Source organism: Pristiophorus japonicus, chromosome 3 (assembly GCF_044704955.1).
Source record: "Pristiophorus japonicus isolate sPriJap1 chromosome 3, sPriJap1.hap1, whole genome shotgun sequence".
NCBI lineage: Eukaryota > Metazoa > Chordata > Chondrichthyes > Pristiophoridae > Pristiophorus > Pristiophorus japonicus.
Window position 1 is genome coordinate 127,928,953 of NC_091979.1, and position 21,246 is coordinate 127,950,198.

The 21,246-nt window shown below is 44.0% G+C and overlaps 1 protein-coding gene across 8 annotated transcripts in view; it reads left to right on the plus strand.

The window, feature by feature from the left end:
- itprid2 (ITPR interacting domain containing 2) overlaps window positions 1–21,246 on the plus strand; it is a 208,873-nt gene that overhangs the window by 156,857 nt on the left and 30,770 nt on the right. For 7 of the 8 annotated variants that reach the window (XM_070875806.1, XM_070875805.1, XM_070875809.1 and 4 more), the window contains 3 exons: window positions 13,128–13,213; window positions 15,203–16,465; window positions 16,858–16,935. In XM_070875806.1, the coding sequence (XP_070731907.1) occupies window positions 13,128–13,213; window positions 15,203–16,465; window positions 16,858–16,935 (1,427 nt within the window). The remainder of the gene's footprint in view (window positions 1–13,127; window positions 13,214–15,202; window positions 16,466–16,857; window positions 16,936–21,246) is intronic. The other variant, XM_070875810.1, reaches the window with a different exon arrangement.

A 21,246-nucleotide genomic window follows, 5' to 3' on the forward strand; every position in this document is an offset into this window, starting at 1 on the left:
CTTTATTCAAAATTCAGGAAGTTAGGCTAAACCTATATAAAACACTAGTTTGTCCCTAGCTGGAGTATTGTGTCTAATTCTGGGCACCACACTTTAGGAAGGACGTGAAGGCTTTGGAGAGGGTAGAGAAGAGATTTGCTAGAATGTATTCCTCATTCCTGGAACCAGTCACGTGGATAGACTGGAGAAGCTGGGGTCAATCTCTTTGGAGCAGAGAAGGCCAAGGAGATTTGATAGAGATGCTTAAAATCACGAAGGATTTAGATAGAATAAATAAAGAGAAATTGTTTCCAATGGCTGAAGAGTCAATAACGAGAAGGCACAAATTTAAGACGATTGGCAAAAGAACCAGAGGCAACATGAGGAAAAACTTTTTAATGCAACTAGTGGTTAGGATATGGAATGCACTACCTGACAGGGTGGTGGATACAGATTCAATAGTAGCTTTCAAAAGGGAATTGAATGAATACTTGAAGGAGAAACAATTGCAGGGATATGGGCTAAAAGTGGGGGAGCGGTACTAACTGGACAGTTCTTCGAAAGAGCTGGCGCAGACTCGATGGTTAGAATGGCCATCTTCTGTTCTGTAGTAGTCTATAATTCTATGATTTTAGTTTTGTATTCAATACTGTTGGGACACTACATTAAGTATCAGTACTTTATACTGATGCTAGATGCAAAAAGCATGATTGGCCCTGAAATTCCCGCCTTCCTAGGCCTGTTCGGAGTTCCTACGGACCCGGGAAGGCATCGGAAATGCTGGTTTCCAGCGTGTGCTGGAAAGCGGCATTTCCGAACTGTCAAGTTTCTGGCTTGACAGATTGTAGCCAGATCGGGAACGAGGACACTTGAGTGTAAATTTCCGATATTTACGCTTACAAATGTCCTCAAAAATCTTGCCCCTGAAAAAGCAGGCGCATAGCGTACTTTTACAGGCGCAGGTGTTTTAAAAAAAACACACATCTAAAACATCATCATCATCATAGGCAGTTCCTCGAAACGAGGATGACTTGCTTCCACACCAAAAAAATAGATAAGTTCACAGGTGTTTCGAAAGAAGAACCCGAACTACATCCTGAAGGGTGGAAGATGCCTGTGTGTGGATTTTTTTAACGTTTGGTGGCCGTTGCACACCAGCCACCACACGGGCTTGACAGAGCTAGGTCTTGTCCAGTGGCAAGGATTACCCAAGACAACTAAAAATTAAAAACCCTCCTCACAACGGTAAGTTTATTTTTTTTAAACTACTGAAAAAATCGGGAAATTATTTTTTTAAAGATATTAATAACTAATTTAAATGAATGTAGTGTAATTATTTTCTATCTTTTTTATTATTGTTTTGGGTATTTGGGGCTGTGTTTAGGGTGTTTTGAGTTTATCACAATCATAGTAATAGGAGTTTAGGATCCTGCGGAACGCCTATTACTATGATACCTTACCTGATTGGCTGTCCAGAGCAAGTCCCCACATGCAAGTGCTGCGTCTCGCAGTCAGGGCAGGCCACCGGCTCAGAAGTACGGACGTGGGCAGCAACTTAAGTTAAGTGCGGATTTTTTTCTAAAATGCCCGTGGGAAGGCTAAATCGGAATTTCAGGGCAATATGTTCCATTTTCTTAGCATGGACCCTTGATGAGGATAAAATCATTGGGCCAATTTTCCGGCGCACTTAAGCGGCGCAACGCCAATATGTAGGTTCCCAAATGCGCCGATAAAAAATGTTGGAACTTTGGCCACTGTCTGGCCTCTTCACTGCACGGAGTGGCCAGTCGTTCTGTACTGGAAAATGTACGGGACGTCTGCACATGCACAGTAGTGATTCGTGATGTCCGCGCATGCACAGCAGTGCTGCGAGTCTGCAACAACAGTCCCAATTGATGTAGATCTCTCTGTCAGAGCGTGGCAATGTTCTTCCTCCCTGTGTTTCTGGGCTCCTTTAGGTAAAATTCTCTGCATTTATTCTGCCTCCTTTGTTAGGCTAGGTGTGGGCAGGAGAACTGATCCTGCTCCTGCCTGCCGGTGATTTCTATCAGTTCTCCTGCCCGCCCCTAGCCCTGGCCGAGTGGCCTCCCGGTGCAATCGATGTCTTAGTGCTCCTGCCTGCCGGTGATTTCTAAGAGATCTATTGCACCCGGAGGCCACTCGGCCAGTACTAGGTGTGGGCAGGAGAACTGATCCTGCTCCTGCCTGCCGGTGATTTCTATCAGTTCTCCTGCCCACCCCTAGCCCTGGCCGAGTGGCCTCCCGGTGCTTTCCCGGGCCAAGTTTGAAGATGAAGGTAGGAATTCAATTTTTTATTTCTTATTGAATTGTTAGTACTTTTTGTTTGCAAACGTTGCTACGGGTAAGGCGTGGTTGGTTTAGTTGCAGGTCCTCTCCGCTTCCCATCCCTATCCCAGGCCGAACGGCCTCCGATGTACCTACCTGCGCCGATTTCTTTAACTCTCCGCAAGGGTTTTCTGAAGTGGCCACGTACACTGGCCTAAGTAGAAATGGAGTAACTATTAGCTGGCCAAAGTTGCCTAAATGGGCAGAATTGGCGTAGGTGGCTGGTAACGCTCCCTTTTGAGAAAAAAAAACTAACCTAAAAAAAAACGTAACTAAGTGAGTTACACTGGTGCAAATTGATTGGGGAAACTGGGGATTTTTAAGCCAGAAAAAGCAGGTGACACCAAATGAAACGGAGCAACTCCTGGCCAAAATTGAGCCCATTACTTCAACCATAAACAGGTGTTTGCTTTGCCTTTGTCTGCACTGGCAGCACCTTTGAGAATGTTGTGTAACCTTTGGGTATGTTGACATTACTGCAAAGTTATTATTGCTTAGTGATATGATTGCTCAAACTTTATCAAAAATGATCTGATAATTGGCATGAAATGTTATTTCTAATGAAATGTACCAGTAATTTTGCAGGCTGGAATTTTCCTCCTGTAGAATATTGCATAACCAAATAGTAAATCAGCTTTGATGTGGTTTGAGTTATGTTTTGTAGTGGATCGTTTATGTTAGGATTGAGCTTCAACATGTATATTCTGATTTCATGTGAACATGTGATCTCAAAGGAATTGCCTTAAAGCTTTAATTCAAAATTATTAATTTAAATATGTGAAGAGTATTTGCATCTTGGTATCTGCTAACAAGTGCTGATAAAAACATATTGCGGCAGAAATAATAAAATTACATTCAGCACTTCCAGTTAATCCTCTAATATTTAGATCCTCCTATAAAACACACTCAGACCATTAGATCACTACTGCTTTGCTACCAAGATACTTTCTCCTGCATTATTGAATTTTGAATAATGTACGTAAATCTACATCTGTAATATCAAGCGGCATCACAATGTAGGATTTTTAAATCTCTGGTATTAAATTGACAACAAGACCAATTATTATAAAACCATTTGAAATAAGTTTATTAAACACACACTCATGCATGTAGCCTATCGGACAAAACAACAGTCGACTTGTATCCTATGGACTCTACTTAATTACAACAGGTGAGATAGTGAGTTGCAGATTTAAACAGACATTTACTTCCCTCTGAGTCAAGCAAATCTCGCAGTCGTCTTCCTTGTCTCTCGGTTTGGTCTGTGTAGGGAGGGAGGCTTCCTGCTTTGCCATGTGGTCATCAAGGGAGAGGGAACAGGTTCCTTTTTTTTATATCTTTTAAGTCTATTGTCTCTTAGCATAAGTTAGTAAAGCCCCAGGATTGGGTCTAAGTTTAATGGCAGTTCTTTAATTGGCTTTCCTCAAACATGTGATTGCAGAAACTGATGCAGTTTCTTGGGGCCCAAGTTTCCACAAGAAAAAAAACGGGCGCCCCTCCGAGCTGGGCGCCCGTTTTTCGCGCCTAAAACGGCGCCTAAAAAAAATCCTCGGTATTCTCCACCTACCTGTAGGTCCTCTGGCCCTCGGCGCAGCCAGCACGAGCTGTGGGGGGGGGGCGGAGCCAGGTCCCGGCGCTGAAAACAGTGCTGGCTACAGTCGGCACGCAAGTGCAGTAGCTCCAGGCGCCGAACTGTGTGGGAGGGGCCCGAAGCACGCAGCCCCTAGCCCTGGCCGAATGGCCTCACTGGGGCTGCATGAATGAGGCTCCTCCCACGGCCAGCTCCTGCTCCCCGCCCGACCAGACCCGACACTCGCTCCCCCCCCCCCCCCCGCCGACCAGACCCGACCCAACACCCGCTCCGACCCGACACCCGCTCCCCCCCCCCCCCCGCCGCCCCGACCCGAGACCTGACACCCGCTCCCCCCCCCGCCCCGACACCCATTCCCCCCCCGCCCCGACCCGAGACCCGACACCCGCTCCCCCCCCCCGACCCGAGACCCGCTCCCCCCCCCCCCACTCCGCCCCGACCCGACACCCGCTCCATTTCCCCGACCCGACACCCGCTCCATTTCCCCGACCCGACACCCGCTCCATTTCCCCGCCCCGACACCCGCTCCCCCCCGCCCCGACCCGAGACCTGACACCCGCTTCCCCCCCCCCCTCCCCCCCGCCCTGACACCGCTCCCCCGACCCCCACTCCCCCCCGACCCGACACCCGCTCCCCCACCCCGACACCCGCTCCCCCCGCCCCGACCCCCACTCCACCCCCCCCCGCCGAGACCCGAGACCCGGCCCCCCCCCCCCCCCCCCCCGACCCGACCCGACCCGAGACCCGCTCCCCCCCCGACTGACCCGACCCGCGCTCTTGTTCCCCGACACCCCCCCACTCCTGTTCCCCGACCCCCCCCCCGCTCCTGTTCCCCGACACCCCCCCCTCTCCCTCCCTCTCTACCCTCCCTCTCTCTCTCTCTCTCTCTCTCTCTCTCTCTCTCTCTCCCTCTCTCCCTCTCTCCCTCTCTCCCTCCCTCCCTCCCTCCCTCCCTCCCCTCTCCTCTCCTCTCCTCTCCTCTCCTCTCGCGCTCTCTCTCCCTCCCTCCCTCCCCTCTCTCTCTCTCTCTCTCTCTCTCTCTCTCTCTCTCTCTCTCTCTCTCTCTCTCTCTCTCTCTCTCTCTCCCTCCCTCTCCCTTTCGCTCTCGCTCGCTCTCGCTCTCGCTCTCTCGCTCTCTCTCTCTCTCTCCCCCCCCTCTCTCTCCCTCCCTCCCCCCTCTCTCTCTCTCCCCCTCCCGCTCAGCGGCACAAACGGCTGCAGAATTCTCCCTGGCTGAAGCACTTTCACACAGGTAGGAAGATGATTTATTTAATCTTTTCTTGGCTTATAAATGTTTATTCAGGTTGGATTTATTTGTATAATATTTGTAGAAGTATAAATAAGGATTTATTGTCGAATTTAATGAGTTCCCTTCCCCCCCACCTCGTTCTGGACGCCTAATTTGTAACCTGCGCCTGATTTTTTAATGTGTAGAACAGGTTTTTTCAGTTCTACAAAAATCTTCACTGGCTCCATTCTACTTTAGTTTGGAGTACATTTTCACTGTGGAAACTTTCAAATCAGGCGTCAGTGGCCGGACACGCCCCCTTTTGAAGAAAAAATTCTGTTCTAAACTAGAACTGTTCTACCTGACTAGAACTGCAGAAAAAAAAATGTGGAGAATTGCGATTTTTAAAATAGTCCGTTCTCCACCAGTTGCTCCTAAAAATCAGGTGCGAATCATGTGGAAACTTGGGCCCTTGATCAGGTTAATTGTTTTAACGGTTCTGCTAGTTTAGTGAGTTTCGATGGGTTTGTTTACCCTGAAAGTCATGTTCCTTTTGTTCCTTACAGTCCACCCACCTAGAGGAGACTTGAACTTGATGTATCCATTTTGTGCTCTTGAGTTCAAATCGCTGTCCGCCGTCTGTGTAATCTGCATTTTTGACATTTATACATACACAACATTCACCTTTATTACATACATCCCATATCAATAGGCTCGAGTCCATTACACATCATAATTCTAACATTAACATACACTTTTATTCTTAAAATAACTTCACATCTAAGTGAAAAGTTTTGTTCGTTCAAGATTCCTTTAGCATTTTAACTTGTCACTAATTCATTTCTCTGAGTTCAATACAGAGGAGTTATGCATGTCCACTCCACCATTTCCTTATGTGATTTTATAGTTTACACTGTTTCCATCTTAATTGTTGTTTCATTAATGCTCTCCGTTAGGGCTATAGGACTTTGTTACAGAAGTTTGAAGTAGGTGGAAAATATTCAGTCTATAATATTTATCCAAATTCTAAGCAGTGCAGTTTATGGGATGTGCACTAATTCGTTCTAAAAAATGTATCTTAACTTCATCTAAAATGGGAACTTTAAGGCTACTGCACAATAAAAAGTATACCAAACCAAACTTAATCAAATCCATGTTCCTGTAGTCCAGCCCCTATAGCCTTGTGGATGCTGCCACCACTTGGTTGAAGTGAAGAAGTGTGCTGCACTGGTTGTCTGAAAAAGTCAATGCTTGTCTAGAAATCAGAAAATTGTGTCAATGCTGAAATTGTTTTCATAGTTTAAAACAATCCCTTTTTAATACAATTTTAATGTTGTATTTGTATCTAAAAAATTAAACAGGCTAGCAAGTATGTATTACCTAAAATCCAAATAAATGCATAAGTAGTTCGTTTTTTTTTATAGACATTATAAAAAACCTAATTTTATCATTTTGTAGTAATTATTAAAAATTGTAGCAAACATTTTACAAGTGCATCAATTTTGAAATGGGGTTCAGATACACCTCCAACTCTCTCAGTATCAAATTTTAAACTTTCAAGAAATTCCAACTGCTTAATTTCCAAAGTAGGGAATTCTTGTGCTACTTAAATCCTCCAAAGAAATTCAAGTCAATTCATTCCTCATAAACTCTCTTGTGGGACAGATAGATTGATTTTTGCTGGTGATGCAGAGAATTTAGGACTATTAGGATAGAGTTTCTGCAAGGCAGTGAGTGCACTTCACCTAAAAGCAACCAACCCAGCACAAAAGATCATGGAATTTCAAGCGCAAGTTACTAATCGAGTTTCCACGATCTTTTGCGCTGGTTTAAGAAACATTGCCCCGCCTCAAACTAGCCACGCCCCTGGATGAATTAATCAGCATGGCGAGTTTCCACTACGTACATCCGTTTGCAGGTCTTCGAGGAGGCTCTTTATTAAAAAAAAAACTTTCTTTTTTTAGGTGCAAGGGCAGTAATAGGCAACTTTTTAAAAACGTTTTTAAACATACAAAAGTATTTCATTTACTAAGAAACTGGCTACCGTACACTAATGAAACTAGTAAATTTTTCTGTATAGATTTTTTTAAAGTCATTTTCAGTTATTTTAAATTAAGTTACGCACAGGTGGTGGACGGGACACTCATTAAAAATGCTTATTTTTTGTGTTAAACCCATTTCCAGCTGTATTAATCAAACTGCACCAGATTACTATTAAGTATATCAAGTAATATTTTTTTAATGCAAGGGGGGAAAAAAATAAACAATTGCGTTCTAAAATGCTGCCTTCATGGCAGATTGTACGCTTGTGAATATGCAAATGAGTTTGTGCGAATCTTGAACCATAACATCACTTCCAAAAACGAGCACAATTTGCAGCTAGATTGCCAATTGCAGACATTCTACCCTATTATGTTCAAATCTAATTTGGGCACAAGATATTACATTTTATTAGTTCAAAAATGATTCTATTCTCAGGTTTGAAGGTGAGCCTTCCCTGTTCTCCAAACTAACAGTGGCCCTAACATCTTTTGCCAGCTGTAACTTGTACAGCAGGAAAACACACATTAACTAGTAGCTCCAAAAGCTTAATTGTCTTTGAACACTAAAACCTTTATTACTATGGCGTGCCTGGAGCAGGACATTTTAAGATCTGGGGTTCACTTGTTCTGCAATCACTTGGTAGCCTTTATTTGCTTTATTGATTGTGCATTCCTTCTGTACTAAGTACTTCTCATCTTCCACATCAGATCCCTGTTGACTTTAGATTAAGTCAGGCAAACTACCTACAATGCTGCTGGCCCCATGAAGTGCCCTGGGTAACATGCTTATTTTATACTCAATTGGTACACAATGAAGGCCACCAGTTCACTAGTAACATGCAGTCACTGTATGTGAGGTCTAATAATTTACTATTTTGCTTCAGAGAAAACAGAATTTGTTTGTACAAAAAAATTTTTTTTAGTTCAAATCAAGTTTTTGTTCCAAGAATTTACCCACAAAATATGTGGGCGCAAAAATAGGGTTGCGTGATTTGGGGCTTGACCCTGATGCTGAGCATGCTGCATGCACTTTGAGGCCAGTGGCTGGGCCATGGGAAGTTGGTCTGTCGAACCTCATTTGTTTATTACCAGCGAGCTGCGGTCCCAAGAGGCACAAAGATTGGGCGATTTGGATGTCGGTTGAGATTGTTAGTAGAGTCTGGACTGGGGTTAGCAATCGGGAGGAGGCCGAGCAGTGACCATCAGCGGCCCACGGATTTAATGTTTAGTTAAACTTGCCTTTCCAGAGGAAGCCTCCAGGGTTCCTTTTACGGATGGCTGGTTTGGCTGTCAAGTGCTTGAGAGCACTGACAACAGCATGTGTGGTGCATGCTGCAGTTAGTTGCAAATGAATTGTGCAAAAGAGGGCCTTAAACAGACATTAAGCCACCTCTTTGCATAATGAAATGCCTAATGCCTGTTTCAGGCGTGGGTCCTGGATGCCTATGCAGCAGCCTTTTCCAATATGGCGGGTTGCGGAATGAGCGCGTCCACGTCAATTGCTATGTTAGATGCTTAGGCACCGTGTGATACGAGAGAATTTCTAGGCTTTGATATTTTTACACACCCAATTTTAATAAAGCCTAGGTCATGATATGTACTTTGTAATAAACCTTTGAGTTAATAACATTTATATTAACGGATTCCTGCAGGCGACAGTTGAAGGATGAAAGTTGTGCTTTTTCCAATTAGGTTTATCAAATGATTCTAATGTAACTGTTGCCGGTTCCCTTTTTGAACATGAACAAAATTTACTGTTGCATTCATTAATACAAGAGTAGTTAGGCATGTTTTCAATGACTTGTTTGGTGCAAAATAATCTTAACAGATGGGTCCAATACTTACAACACAACCTTTTTTTGTTCAAGAGGTAAAGCAACCTTTGGAGCTGCATAGAGTTGATTTTGAATTTGCAACCTAGTTGATAATTGACAGGTTTCCTTCCATTCTGTATAACCATAAACTGATCCGATAACGCCACATTGTACATTGATCAGAAAACCGGATTATTCGTTACTTGGGGCATTAGCAATTTTAAAATATTCTATCGCAACAGTGATAGAAATTGCTTTATAGAAACCTGCTCGATAACCATAATTTACAATGCAACATATGTTACCAATAAGAGAAGAGTGCCTATAAGGAAAATCTAGTTAATGTTGCAGTCATAAATGCTCTTAAAAAATGATTTGCAATCATTTTAAGATCTTGTTTCTCATTGGTTTTCTGGATCCTTTTATTTAAAGGAATACACACATCTTTATTTGGTTCTGTAATGCTGCAATCATGTTACAAAAATGCATCTCATCCTATATCATTTTACTTTCTCTGTTAATTTTTGCAAAGTTGAAACTTGACTTGGACAAAATGTTTGTAGTATTTGCCTTTTCTCAGCTGGCGCAGTTGATTAAGGTGACTCATAGCTGAGCCATGCAAACAAAGGAAGTCCCAGGTTTAGGGCTCAATTTTCCCCAGTGATTTGTGCTGTTTTTTTAAGCAGGCTGCTTTTTTTGGCCTAAGTTTTTTTTAAAAACACAGTTTCCCGAATCAATTTGCATCAGCGTAACTCAGTTACAATTTTTTTAGGTATGTTTTTTTTCAGCTATAGGGGACATAACCTGCCACCCATGCCACTTCTGTCCATTTAGGCAAGTTTGGCCAGCTGAGAGTTACGCTGGCCTAAGCAGAACTGGAGTATGTGGAGAGTTAGGGAAATGGGTGCAGGTAAGGAAATCGGCGCAGGTAAGTGCAGTAGATGCCCAGACAGCAGCAGCAGGAGAGGTAAGAGAGAGGTGTGTGGGAGGTGGGGGGGGGAGGAAGCCTTTCGGCTGTAGTTGGGTCCGGGAACCGGGAGAGTGCAGGCCATTTGGTCTGGGCTAGGGGCGGGGGAGCGGACCAGGAGGCCATTCGGCCAGAGTTAGGGGCGGGGGAGCGGACCGGAAAGGCACTCGGGGCCAGGATCGGGTGGAGAAACAGACCGGCAAGCCTTTCGGCCAAGGCTACGGGCGGGTGAGTGCACCGGAAAGGCATTCGGGGCCCGTGATGACCTCACCCCCATACACCCACACCGGCCCGCTTCTATCCCGGTGCCATGTCTTCAGCTCTGCTGAAACAATGGTGTCTTCTCTCTCTCGACTTTCTCCTCTTTGTGCCGATTTTCATAAATGTAGGTAAGGTTCTTGAGAAGGGTGCAGTGTGCCGTTTTAGAAAAAAATCGTACTTGGCCAAACTCGCTTAAATGGCCAGAAATGGCGAACCTCGCAGATTCCGCTCCACTGACATCCAAAAAATTGGAAACTAAAAAAAAATCGGACGTACCTACTTTAGAATGACGCAGAAACTTTGACGAAACTTGCAGATTTTAGTCTACTCCTAAAAAAACAGCATAGGCCAAAAAAATGGTGGCAAAAATTCAGCTCAAGTACATTACTCTTATTCCTGAGGAGGTCTAGAACGTTTGGACTCGTGGCAGGGCACAAGAATAGCCTGTTACCTGATGGGCATCTCCTCCCTTTCAGCTCTCATGCTCTCAATCTTCCTAGTCTGTCTTCATTTTATCAACCTATACTATGGTTGGTGCTCCTCCTGAACTTTCCCCTCATTTCTTATGAGTGGAAAGTTTAGATCTGCTCTTCTTCAAACACTAATCTGCCTGTTACACCATTTTCTCCTTCCCCTCATGAAAATGTGGGCTCATGCTGAGATACAGCTCGCTTGAGTGCCTTCACCATGTGCCAATTCTGCACATATAGGCAAGACAATGGGGGGTAGAAATTGCCCTCTGCCTGAAATGGGGCGCACCTGTCATTTTTTTTTACATGGACTGGGTGGAGCTACCAGAGAAATTCAGCACTTTGTTTTTTTTTCTCCGTGCTGCGGTATTTCGGTCGAGTGCGGGGCGGAAATGACTTTGCAGCGGGCCTGCCACCTCAATCAGTCATCGGCGTGTCATTGATAACGTCAACACGATGATGACGTCAGCGCGACGTGGATGTGCCGCGTTGCGCTGATGCATCACTATGGGCTCAATTTTCCCCAGTGATTTGCGCCATTTTTTTTTGGCGCAGGCCACTTTGTTTGGCCGAAGTTTAAAAAAACCATAGTTTCCCCGATCAATTTGCACCAGCATAACTCAGTTATTTTTTTCAGCCAAAGGGGGCGTAACCTGCTATCAGCACCAATTCTGGCCATTTTGGCAAGTTTGGCCAGCTGAGAGTTATTCCAGTTCTTCTTAGGCCAGTGTATGTGGCCTCTATGGAAAAACTTTCTGGAGAGTTAGGGAAATCGGCGCAGGTAAGTGCAGTAGATGTCTGGACAGCAGCAGCAGGAGAGGTGAGAAAGAGGTGGGGGAAGCCTTTTGGGTTAGGTGCAGGGACTGGGAGGGAGGAGACCATTCAGCCTGGGCTAGATGCAGAGAGCGGACCGGCAAGCCACTCAGTCAGGGCTAGGGGCGGGTGAGCAGACTTGGAGGCCACCCAGCCAGGGCTGCGGGTGGGGGAGCGGACCGGCAAGCCACTCGGCCTGGGATAGGTGCAGAGGAGCTGACTGGCAAGCCACTTGGCCAGGGCTAAGGAGCGGGACCGGAGGCCCTTCGGCCTGGGATAGGAGCGTGGATCGACACCGGCATTGAGCGAGATGGGGGGACACTTTAATAATTTAATGGAGGTAAGTTGCTGCAATGTATTTTAATGTGCTTGTGCAGGTTGCGAACTGAGCTGTGTCACTTTCCAGCCTCAGCCCGCATTGTGTCCCTGGTTACCGTGGCAACTCAATTGGTGCAGATCAAGGCTCCATCCCAAAACTCAGGGACAGGTTAGGTTGCACCAAAATGAAGAAATCAAATTGGGAAACTTGGAAATTTTTTTTTTTGGCGTACTTGGACCCCCAAGAAACGGGCGGAATTCTTCAAGAACGCCAAAAAAAAGCTTTGGGGGAAAATTAAGCCCTATATGTCTCTCCCCTTCAGTTAAAGGGGAGAGCTGCTGCGAACTCTGCGTTTAATTTGGTTAGGTCCACTGGGCCACCAGGAAGGGTTTTGGTCGGGCCAGCGGCCTGGCACCCAAGAGGGGGTGCCACGAACACAGGGGCATAATTGTTGGGCCGACCTGGCAGTCTGTCGACAAAAAACATAACATGGCGGCCGCGGTAGTGTGCCCTCCCCTTTAAGGGCGGCCATTCCGCCATTTCACAGAGTGCACCCACAACAAAAGCTGTCGGGGACACCGGCCAGCGGCGGGGCCTCTCCCGCGGGCAATTTCGCGAGGGTAATTTCGCCAATCGGAAAGGGGTCGGCAGGAAAATGGGCAGTGCGGGCCGGGACCTGTTGGAGTGGGGGACATTGAAAAATGGTCAGAAGCAATAACCCTAGCCAATTTTCTCCTTAACCTGGGGTACTGATGTTGATTGTAGCATTCTACCAGCATCCTAGCCAGATCAGTTAACTGACAGGACTATACTATACTAGGAAACAACCTTCTTGGAGCAGCTTCACTAATGTAGGAAATAGGTTACACATGAAGTCAAAGGAAATATTAATCACTAGAATGTTGAAATGAAATGTGCAGCAATCAAAGGTAAGAAGTGATAATTTTTGGTTCCTGTGATTTTAAATTGAGGGATCTGCACTGGGTTTATTTTGGCCACAAATAAATCAGATGCTTTGAGTTTGCTAGCCGGTATTCATTAACAACTTTATAAGTAGAAAATGAATTCAAACTGTAATTGAAATATTATATTATGAATACAAGTTCATCAAAATTGAAACTGTGACGGAACAATAAATGCAGCTTTGCCCTGCCCGATGAAACCAGTTTGATTCACGTTTGTGCAATACATTCCATTATAACTTCTACGGCCCCAATTTCCATTTCCAGCGCTTGCTTTGTGTACGTATATATGCTAATTTGGGTTCAGATTTAACAAGGGCCACTGTACTTTTCAGAACATTTTACAAGAACCAGCAGTTCACATTCTGATAGCAGTGGCTTTGCAGAAGATCCATCCTCCGACTTAGCTGGGCAGTTTCAGGTAGTAAATTTTCACTTTATTAAAACAAAATTATACATAAGCTTACTTATTGTACATAGTATTTTCAGGGGAATATATGGGAATAGTCGGTAGAAACCAGGGAGCAAGTCATATGCCTTCTCTCTAGGCTGTGGAATGTTGCATGACATTTGAAGGGAGGGAGGAAGAAGGAAAAAATGATGAAAGGAGGAAAAACTGCAGATTTAATCTTCAATAAACTTGAAAGAAGGATATAATTTGCCTAAATATAGGATTTTCTGTCCATTTGTAGCCTGGCATACACTGATGCAACATCTTCCGCATGTTATTATTTTGGATTTCTAATATTTGCAATATTTTTTAAAATCTACAAGTATTCAATTCATTGAAATTAAATGTACCTTTTACAAATTGCCAAATAAGATTTTAAGGGCCTGTTACAGGCAAAATACCACAATATCACTGTTTACTAAAGTTGTCCTAATCTGTAATGTGTATCCACTTTAATTACCCATCTAAATTAGCCACACTATATCAGGGGGATATCAGATTTCTAATGCATGTCCTGTTGACTTTTAAGAATATTTTTAATGTCTGTTCTATCTGCAATTGAAACAGATACTGGTGACCTTTTTGGTGACTGAGACCCAGCAGATGCTGTAGGTCATATATTCAGTAACTTTAAAAGCTGAGGAGGTACTGGTATTTGTAAAATAATCAACATTGATTTTTAAATTGGACAGATGTATTCGCTGTTGCATCCCTTGTGGCTCAGATGCTATGCTGACGCACGTCTGGTGTCATATTCAGATTCAGTGGAGCTTGCGTTATTCACTCCTCTTGTTACTTTGCGCCTAATGTTTTGTTTCTAGGATCTCTTGTTCTTTTCAATAGATTACTTGATGTTGTGGTGTTGCAGGTTCCTAAATTCTTGCCTGTTGTGTTTTTCTTAGCCCACACGTTCCTTGTACAGACACCTTTTATAGCCATTGACATATTACTTCAGATTAACCACCTTTAAAGTAAATTGTCTGAAAAGTTTTCTTTCATGTATCTTCTAAAGCATTGTGCTTTCCAATCTGTCATATACTTAAATGAGATTAGATTTTACACATTGTTTCTGTGACAGATGATTGATCCAAAACTATTTTAGTAGCCGTTTCAGGTAATTTAGTTGAAATGTAGAAGTCTCCAAAATCAACTGTTTTTAACTATCTATCTATATAGTTCATTTATGTGAGAGAGTGACGACAGCCACGGAGGAGGGTGTTTTCATCGTGCTGATTGAGGAAAGGCATCAGAACCTCCTAGAGGCTGGTCCTATTTACGATCAACTTTAAGAGCTTTTCTAGTTCTTTGAGGATTTATGTTTTGTGTGCCGCCTGCAATTTAGCCAAAATAAAATGGATTTTATTTTGCCATTAGTGTCATTTTGGTATAACACATGCCTCTTTTTTTTATATATCTCAGCTATTTAAGTGACTTCTTTTCAATAAGCACTTTAATCAATAAGTTCTACAAAATTTCAGCAGCAATTTCCATTCCAGTTCCCTTGAGCCAGTTAAATAATGGCAGAAAGAGTTATGGTATAGAGAGCATTTGATAGCGAATGTGACTAGTTTACCAAAAATTTAGAGGTCCAAGAATTGTTTTGCAGTCTATAGTTACTGAAATGAAACGGATTTATTCTGCTTTTCTCCTGCCCGATGGTTCAGTTATGTTGTGAAACTAAATGATCTTTATTGCAGCAGCTGCATAGTATAAACTGATCTCTGCTTTGCAGACAAGTTAGAAGTCTATAACTAGTCACGATATATATGATCCTTATTTATCCACTTCGTAATGTTGAATTTTGTTTTTTTGCCTTTTGCTGTAATGATGCAAAGAAGACTATGAATGTCTAACTGGATACAAAGTCATGTCATTTAAGCAACCAGTTACTGACTGATTTGATTATTTCAGCTGAATTAGAATTTTTTTCCCACATTTAATCCTTGTGCTCTATCCAAGGGGCCAGATGGTTACCTGCAAGCTATGGGGAGCAGTGCTGACAGCTGTGACAGTGAAACAACAGTCACATCCTTAATCGATGACCTTAAGACTCCTCTGAGTTGTGACCAACCGTTTTTCACTCCATTTGAAACACCAGTGGAAAATATGACCCTGGATCTTAAAAAAACAATTTTAGATTTGAAAGCAGAGTTAATTTCTGATGCTGTGGTTGATTCACATGAACAACGAGAAAAGGTTGAGAATGACTGCGAGGAAGCTGCTAGTGTGGACTATTCTATACAATCGGGTGAACAGCAGGCTTTGGGTTTTATTGATGAGGAATATCCATTGCAAGGTGAGCTGGAACTGTACCCAGAAAATGACGTGCAGTGTGAAAATGAGGAAGATGTTCCTATGTACTCTGTGCATCATAGGGCTGGTCAAAGGCAGAACAGCATGGATTCTGCCCTAAGCTGTTATTCAGAATCTGCTGCTTTAAATGCTACTGCTGCTGAAACAATGAACTTTTCCTCCTCGTCAATAGATAAAATTACTACAGCACTCGAGAGAGCGAAAACAAAAACCTATTCGGTCTACAGTACTTCTGGAAGAGCAAGGCGTCCAGTAACCAAAGCAAGTGATCGAATAATGAGAGAGGGCGAGTCGCTGTCCAAGAATGCACCTCTCGCAAAGATCAAGCGATCCACTTTTCAAAGGTCCAGTTCTCTCCCAACTACGCTGCTCAGTCCAGTGCGAGTTGTGTCATCGTTAAATGTGCAGTTGACGCCAGACAGTGGCCCAAAGTGCAGTTCTGCCCATTTTACTTACAAATATACTGCTCTGAGGGAAAAGGAGATGTCCACTAATGATGAAGATGAGCAGTCAACTTGCCGATCAATGCTTTTTATCCCATCTGCAAAAAAAGAAAGTAAACAGTTAAATTTGAACAGGCACAATGAAATGCCACAACATAGGTTGAGCTCACAGTCATTACCGACGACATCGCATTTGACACAGTCTTGCTGTTCCCTTCATACACTCCCTTCAGATTGGCAAGACCAACCTCTGTGTGATCACATGAGAACCAGGAGTGCATGCAGTATTCCCAACCTCTTGGAACCTACTTGCGCAGCATGTGCAACACCCTTTGGACATTTGTATCCTCAGATACCCATGGCACACCCTTATCGTCACAGTCCAGTAAAACCTCCATCTGCTATTGAATCACAGCTCCGCAGAGTCCTTAATGAGATAAGAGGCACAGTGCAACATCTTTCTCGGGTAATGAAGCATCATTTTATTTAAAGATTTGGGGAAATAAGATTACTCTGCCTATTGGATAAGTCTAGGGGTGGATGGCATGTTGTGTTCTTCACTATGCAGTGGTAATGAATACACCACATATTCCTGAAATGCATATTTTGGGGGATAAACAACAGTTGACTATTTAATATTCATTTTTGTTTTTGTGAAGGGAGTTGGAAGGGGTGCCTTCAGTTGCATGTTAGTAGCCTGGCATGTATATTTTGAAACAAGGTTTAACTATGATTGTTACAGTTTTGCCTTTAATTTTTAATCTGAAATCTATATATGATCTGCAAACTTTAAAGCTGTCACCTGGCTTCCCAATTATTTCTGTTACTTGCTAATCAAATCACTTGTTACATTTACAGATCCCAATGTTTCAGGGGAGTGATCAATCCTTACCTCATTATACTTCATTGAGATCTGGTCTTTTACCTTTATATGAAGTAAGTTGCCTCCTGAAACTAAAATAAAATCTCTTCCTTTTTTAATGTATTTATTCCCCCCAGAATATTTCAGAAGTGGTAGTTGGTGGACGGATATGGCCTGTAGCAAAGTTGTATTGACGACCCATTTTGTTATTGTCTTGCCAGTGTAACCATTATGACTACTGGCCTTCACACCACTGGTTCAGTTGTACAAGTTCCTTTGATTTATTTTCATTAAGTTCTGAATTGTTTTTCTAATTGATATATTCTAAATAACAAATAATGAATTCTCTATTCACAGCACTATAGGAAACCATTGGATAAGTCGGAAGATCAGAAATAATAAATGCTTTGTGAATTTATGTTTGCATTTTGAAAGGTATTCATATAGCAAATGGAACCTTTATCTGCTTCATTGTGAGAGCATTATCACCACCACGGACTGCAGCGGTTCAAGAAGGCGGTCCAAAGACTGATAGGGATCGGCTATAAATGCAGGCCTGGCCAGTGACGCCCGTATCCCAAGAATTCATTTTTTTAAACTCCAAAATAGGGGAGAGTGCAGAGTAAAGCTCTCCCTGCTTTGCTCAAAACATTTGCCTCCAAAGAGCTACTCCCCACTGCAACACTGGGAAGTTTTGCATTTCCCATCGCAACCATGCCATGGCTTTAGCAAGATTGCTAAATTATTGCAATGTGTGCCAAAGTATTCCCATTTTGTACTGTGGACCCATGCTCATGCCCATTAGGAATTGGGTTTAAAACCATCTGTGAAGTGAAAGTAAACGAGGCGTTGCCAGTGCTGGTGGATGAGGTGCATGCCATCGAAGAGGTCCCATTCAACCGTTACCTGGCAACATAATCTTTGTTGTGCTAAGTTTAATGGAATAATCAACAGAAACAAAATTGGGATTTTATTTGCCCCATTCATTCTTTAATTGGTTGATTTTGCACGTGCTAGCTTCATTGTTTTCATATGTCCTGAGTGAATATCACTTTAAAAAAAAAAGTAATTGTGCTTTGAAAGATGTGAATGCCTCAAGGCTGTGCATCCAACTGAAGAACATCTTTATTAAACAGACACCATCTTCCTTCAAATAAAATGTTCAGCAAACTCTCCAGTTGATTTAGGAACACATTAACAATGTAAAATCTTGCTAATGTATCATCATTAAACTAAAAAAGATAAAGTATTGGATGGCATGTTGTGAAAATGGATTTAATAAATCTGGCCATTTTTGTTTTTCTGGTGCCAGCCCAATGACCAGAAAAACAGGATTGTTGTAAAAACCGAATTGCTTCACTAATGTCCTTCAGGGAAGGATCCTGCCATGCTTGTCTGATCTGACCTACCTGTGACTCCAGTCACACATTATGTGGTTGACTTTTAATGCCCTCCAGGTAATTAGGAATAAACAATACTGATTTGCCAATGTCATCCAAATCCCAAGTCAAATGAAAAAAAGCAGCATATATATGATGTCACTGTAATGAAAATGGCACATTCTTCTGTATTTCCTCCTTTCCATAGCAGAAAACATTTTACCAAACATTTGCTCCGTAAAATAGCCTTTAAATGTTATCATGATGGGTCAGATTTTGCTGTCAAAATAACGGTGAGGCTAATGGCGTTGCTATTATTTATGCGTAAATGGTACATCAACTTCAGGGTAGGAGCAGATGTGCGGTTAAATGGCAATGCCCAAAAGTTGCTTTCCGAGTTGCACTGTTAGCTTTGCACAAACAACATTTCTCTGTCTGCCTTACCAGTGACATGCATTGAATGATGTGAAGTTACTGTATTTGCGCAGTTGATACGAACTAAATTCACCACAGTAAATTAAGTCTTGTCATTACCAGCATAAGTACCCTTTAACGATGTGGTAAGTGTTAATTACTGCCAGTCAACCTCTCTGAGACTGAAAATTAACTATTACAAGTGCGGAGTATTTGAAATAACCAAGTTACGGCTACCTCTGGTTACTTTAATAATCAGGATTGACTAAACCAATATGGTGTGTATATTGTGTTTAATCAGAATTTAAGATGGAATATAACATATTAGTTATACAGCAAAACCGTGACAAATAGCTGGTACTTACCCAATCGGACAAAGGGCTGACGCACATGAACAGTTCTCTGGCTTGCGGCCGTTCTTTCTTTCATCTAGAGCCTCCTTCGGTAGAGCATGGGATCACTCTTGTGTTCGACCAGCCCGACTTCTGGTTCTTCCCTCCACTGTCTGTGGGGAGAAGTCCTCAGGCTGTTACTTTTATTGTGTTTTTAGGGGTGGACCTGGAATGGGATATTGACAACACCTTTTGGCCTATACATAAGAACATAAGAATTAGGAACAGGAGTAGGCCATCTAGCCCCTCGAGCCTGCTCCGCCATTCAACAAGATCATGGCTGATCTGGCCGTGGACTCGGCTCCACTTACCCGCCCGCTCCCCATAACCCTTAATTCCCTTATTGGTTAAAAATCTATCTGTGATTTTAATACATTCAATGAGCTAGCCTCAACTGCTTCATTGGGCAGAGAATTCCACAGATTCACAACACTCTGGGAGAAGAAATTCCTTCTCAACTCGGTTTTAAATTGGCTCCTCCGTATTTTGAGGCTGTGCCCCCTAGTTCTAGTCTCCCCGACCAGTGGAAACAACCTCTCTGCCTCTATCTTGTCTATCCCTTTCATTATTTTAAATGTTTCTATAAGATCACCCCTCATCCTTCTTAACTCCAACGAGTAAAGACCCAGTCTACTCAATCTATCATCATAAGGTAGCCCCCTCATCTCCGGAATCAGCCTAGTGAATCGTCTCTGTACCCCCTCCAAAGCTAGTATATCCTTCCTTAAGTAAGGTGACCAAAACTGCATGCAATATTCCAGGTGCGGCCTCACCAATACCCTGTACAGTTGCAGCAGGACCTCCCTGCTTTTGTACTCCATCCCTCTCGCAATGAAGGCCAACATTCCATTCGCCTTCCTGATTACCTGCTGCACCTGGGCCAATTGTGGAGCAGTGGAGGCGTGGCCTAAACAGTTGGAGCTGTGAGCAGTGAGAGAAGGAGCTGCTGCTTTTGCTCCTGGCTGGGCCTGTGAATCAGCCCAGGAAGGAAGGAAGGGGCTTCACCACCAACTTTCACCCAGAGGGAGAGGAGGAAAAAGCAGAAAACTTGAACAACTTCACCATTTCTACAAAGAGTTGGAGAGAGGGGGAAAGACCAACAACAACATCCAGTGTGGAAGGAGGGAGTCTCTACCATTCTACAGGTGGGTGTATTGGTGCAGTCCCTAAAAGACTTTGCTGTATCGGTGGGGGGAGGAAAGAAGACCAGTCGGGGGCCGGAACATCGCGGGGGGTGTGTGTGTGTGGGGGCCTTGCTTACAACTAGGCCCCACACACCTTTGAAGCACCCCTCCCCCATTGCCTAGCCTGGGATAGCTGGAGCTACCAGGCTGAAGAAACAATTAATCCACCCTAATTAACATCGTTGGGAGTGTGTGCCTGTGTGGCTCCAGCTGCACCAGGTGAAGACATCTTCTCCCCTCACCCGAAGACCACCCCAAAGACTATTTTTGTTTGCCATCTGGGGATTGCACCCACCCACAGCTGCGAGGGGAGACCTGCCCTCGCAGTTTCCCCCCTTCCCACCCCCCTCTCTCTTTCTCTGTTACTCTCTGTCTCTCCCCTCTCTCTCTGAGAGCCCTTTTCCTCCCAAATTGATTGGAAAAATATAAAACAATTAAGACAACTGAGCAGAGGGAGCAAGGCCCCTCCCCAATTGTCAACTTGGGGAGAGGTGTGCCTCGTTAAGAGCTCCTCTGCTCAGTCTATTAAACGAGGCCATTTAAAGACCATTAAGGCCTGTGACTTTGGGGTGGGTGTAGCCCTTAAAGGGACCCCGTGATGGCGACCCCATCTACGCCGGTGGCAGGGCCAGCTAGGACTTAAGCGCAGGTGGCATCCACATCCACGGCACCTTCTGCGCCACCTGCTGCCCTGCCACCATTCAGACTTATAACTACGAAACACTGGGTCAAGAGCTACACTCTCCCCACAATGAGCATTGAGGAGTGCATGCGGGCGATGACTGGGGTAGTCGGCCCCTCGGCCATTGTCGCAGCCTCCAAGATGTCTGGGAAGGCCGTGTTCTTCCTGGGGTCGGAGCGGGCGGTGTCCCTGGCCCTTGAAAAGGGGCTCACGGTGGGCGGGGCGTTCCTGCCGGTGGACCCTCTCGAGGCCACCGCGCAGAGGGTCATTCTATCAAACGTACCGCCCTTTGTTCCCGCTGAGCTCCTCCTCCCTCACCTACACCAACTGGGGG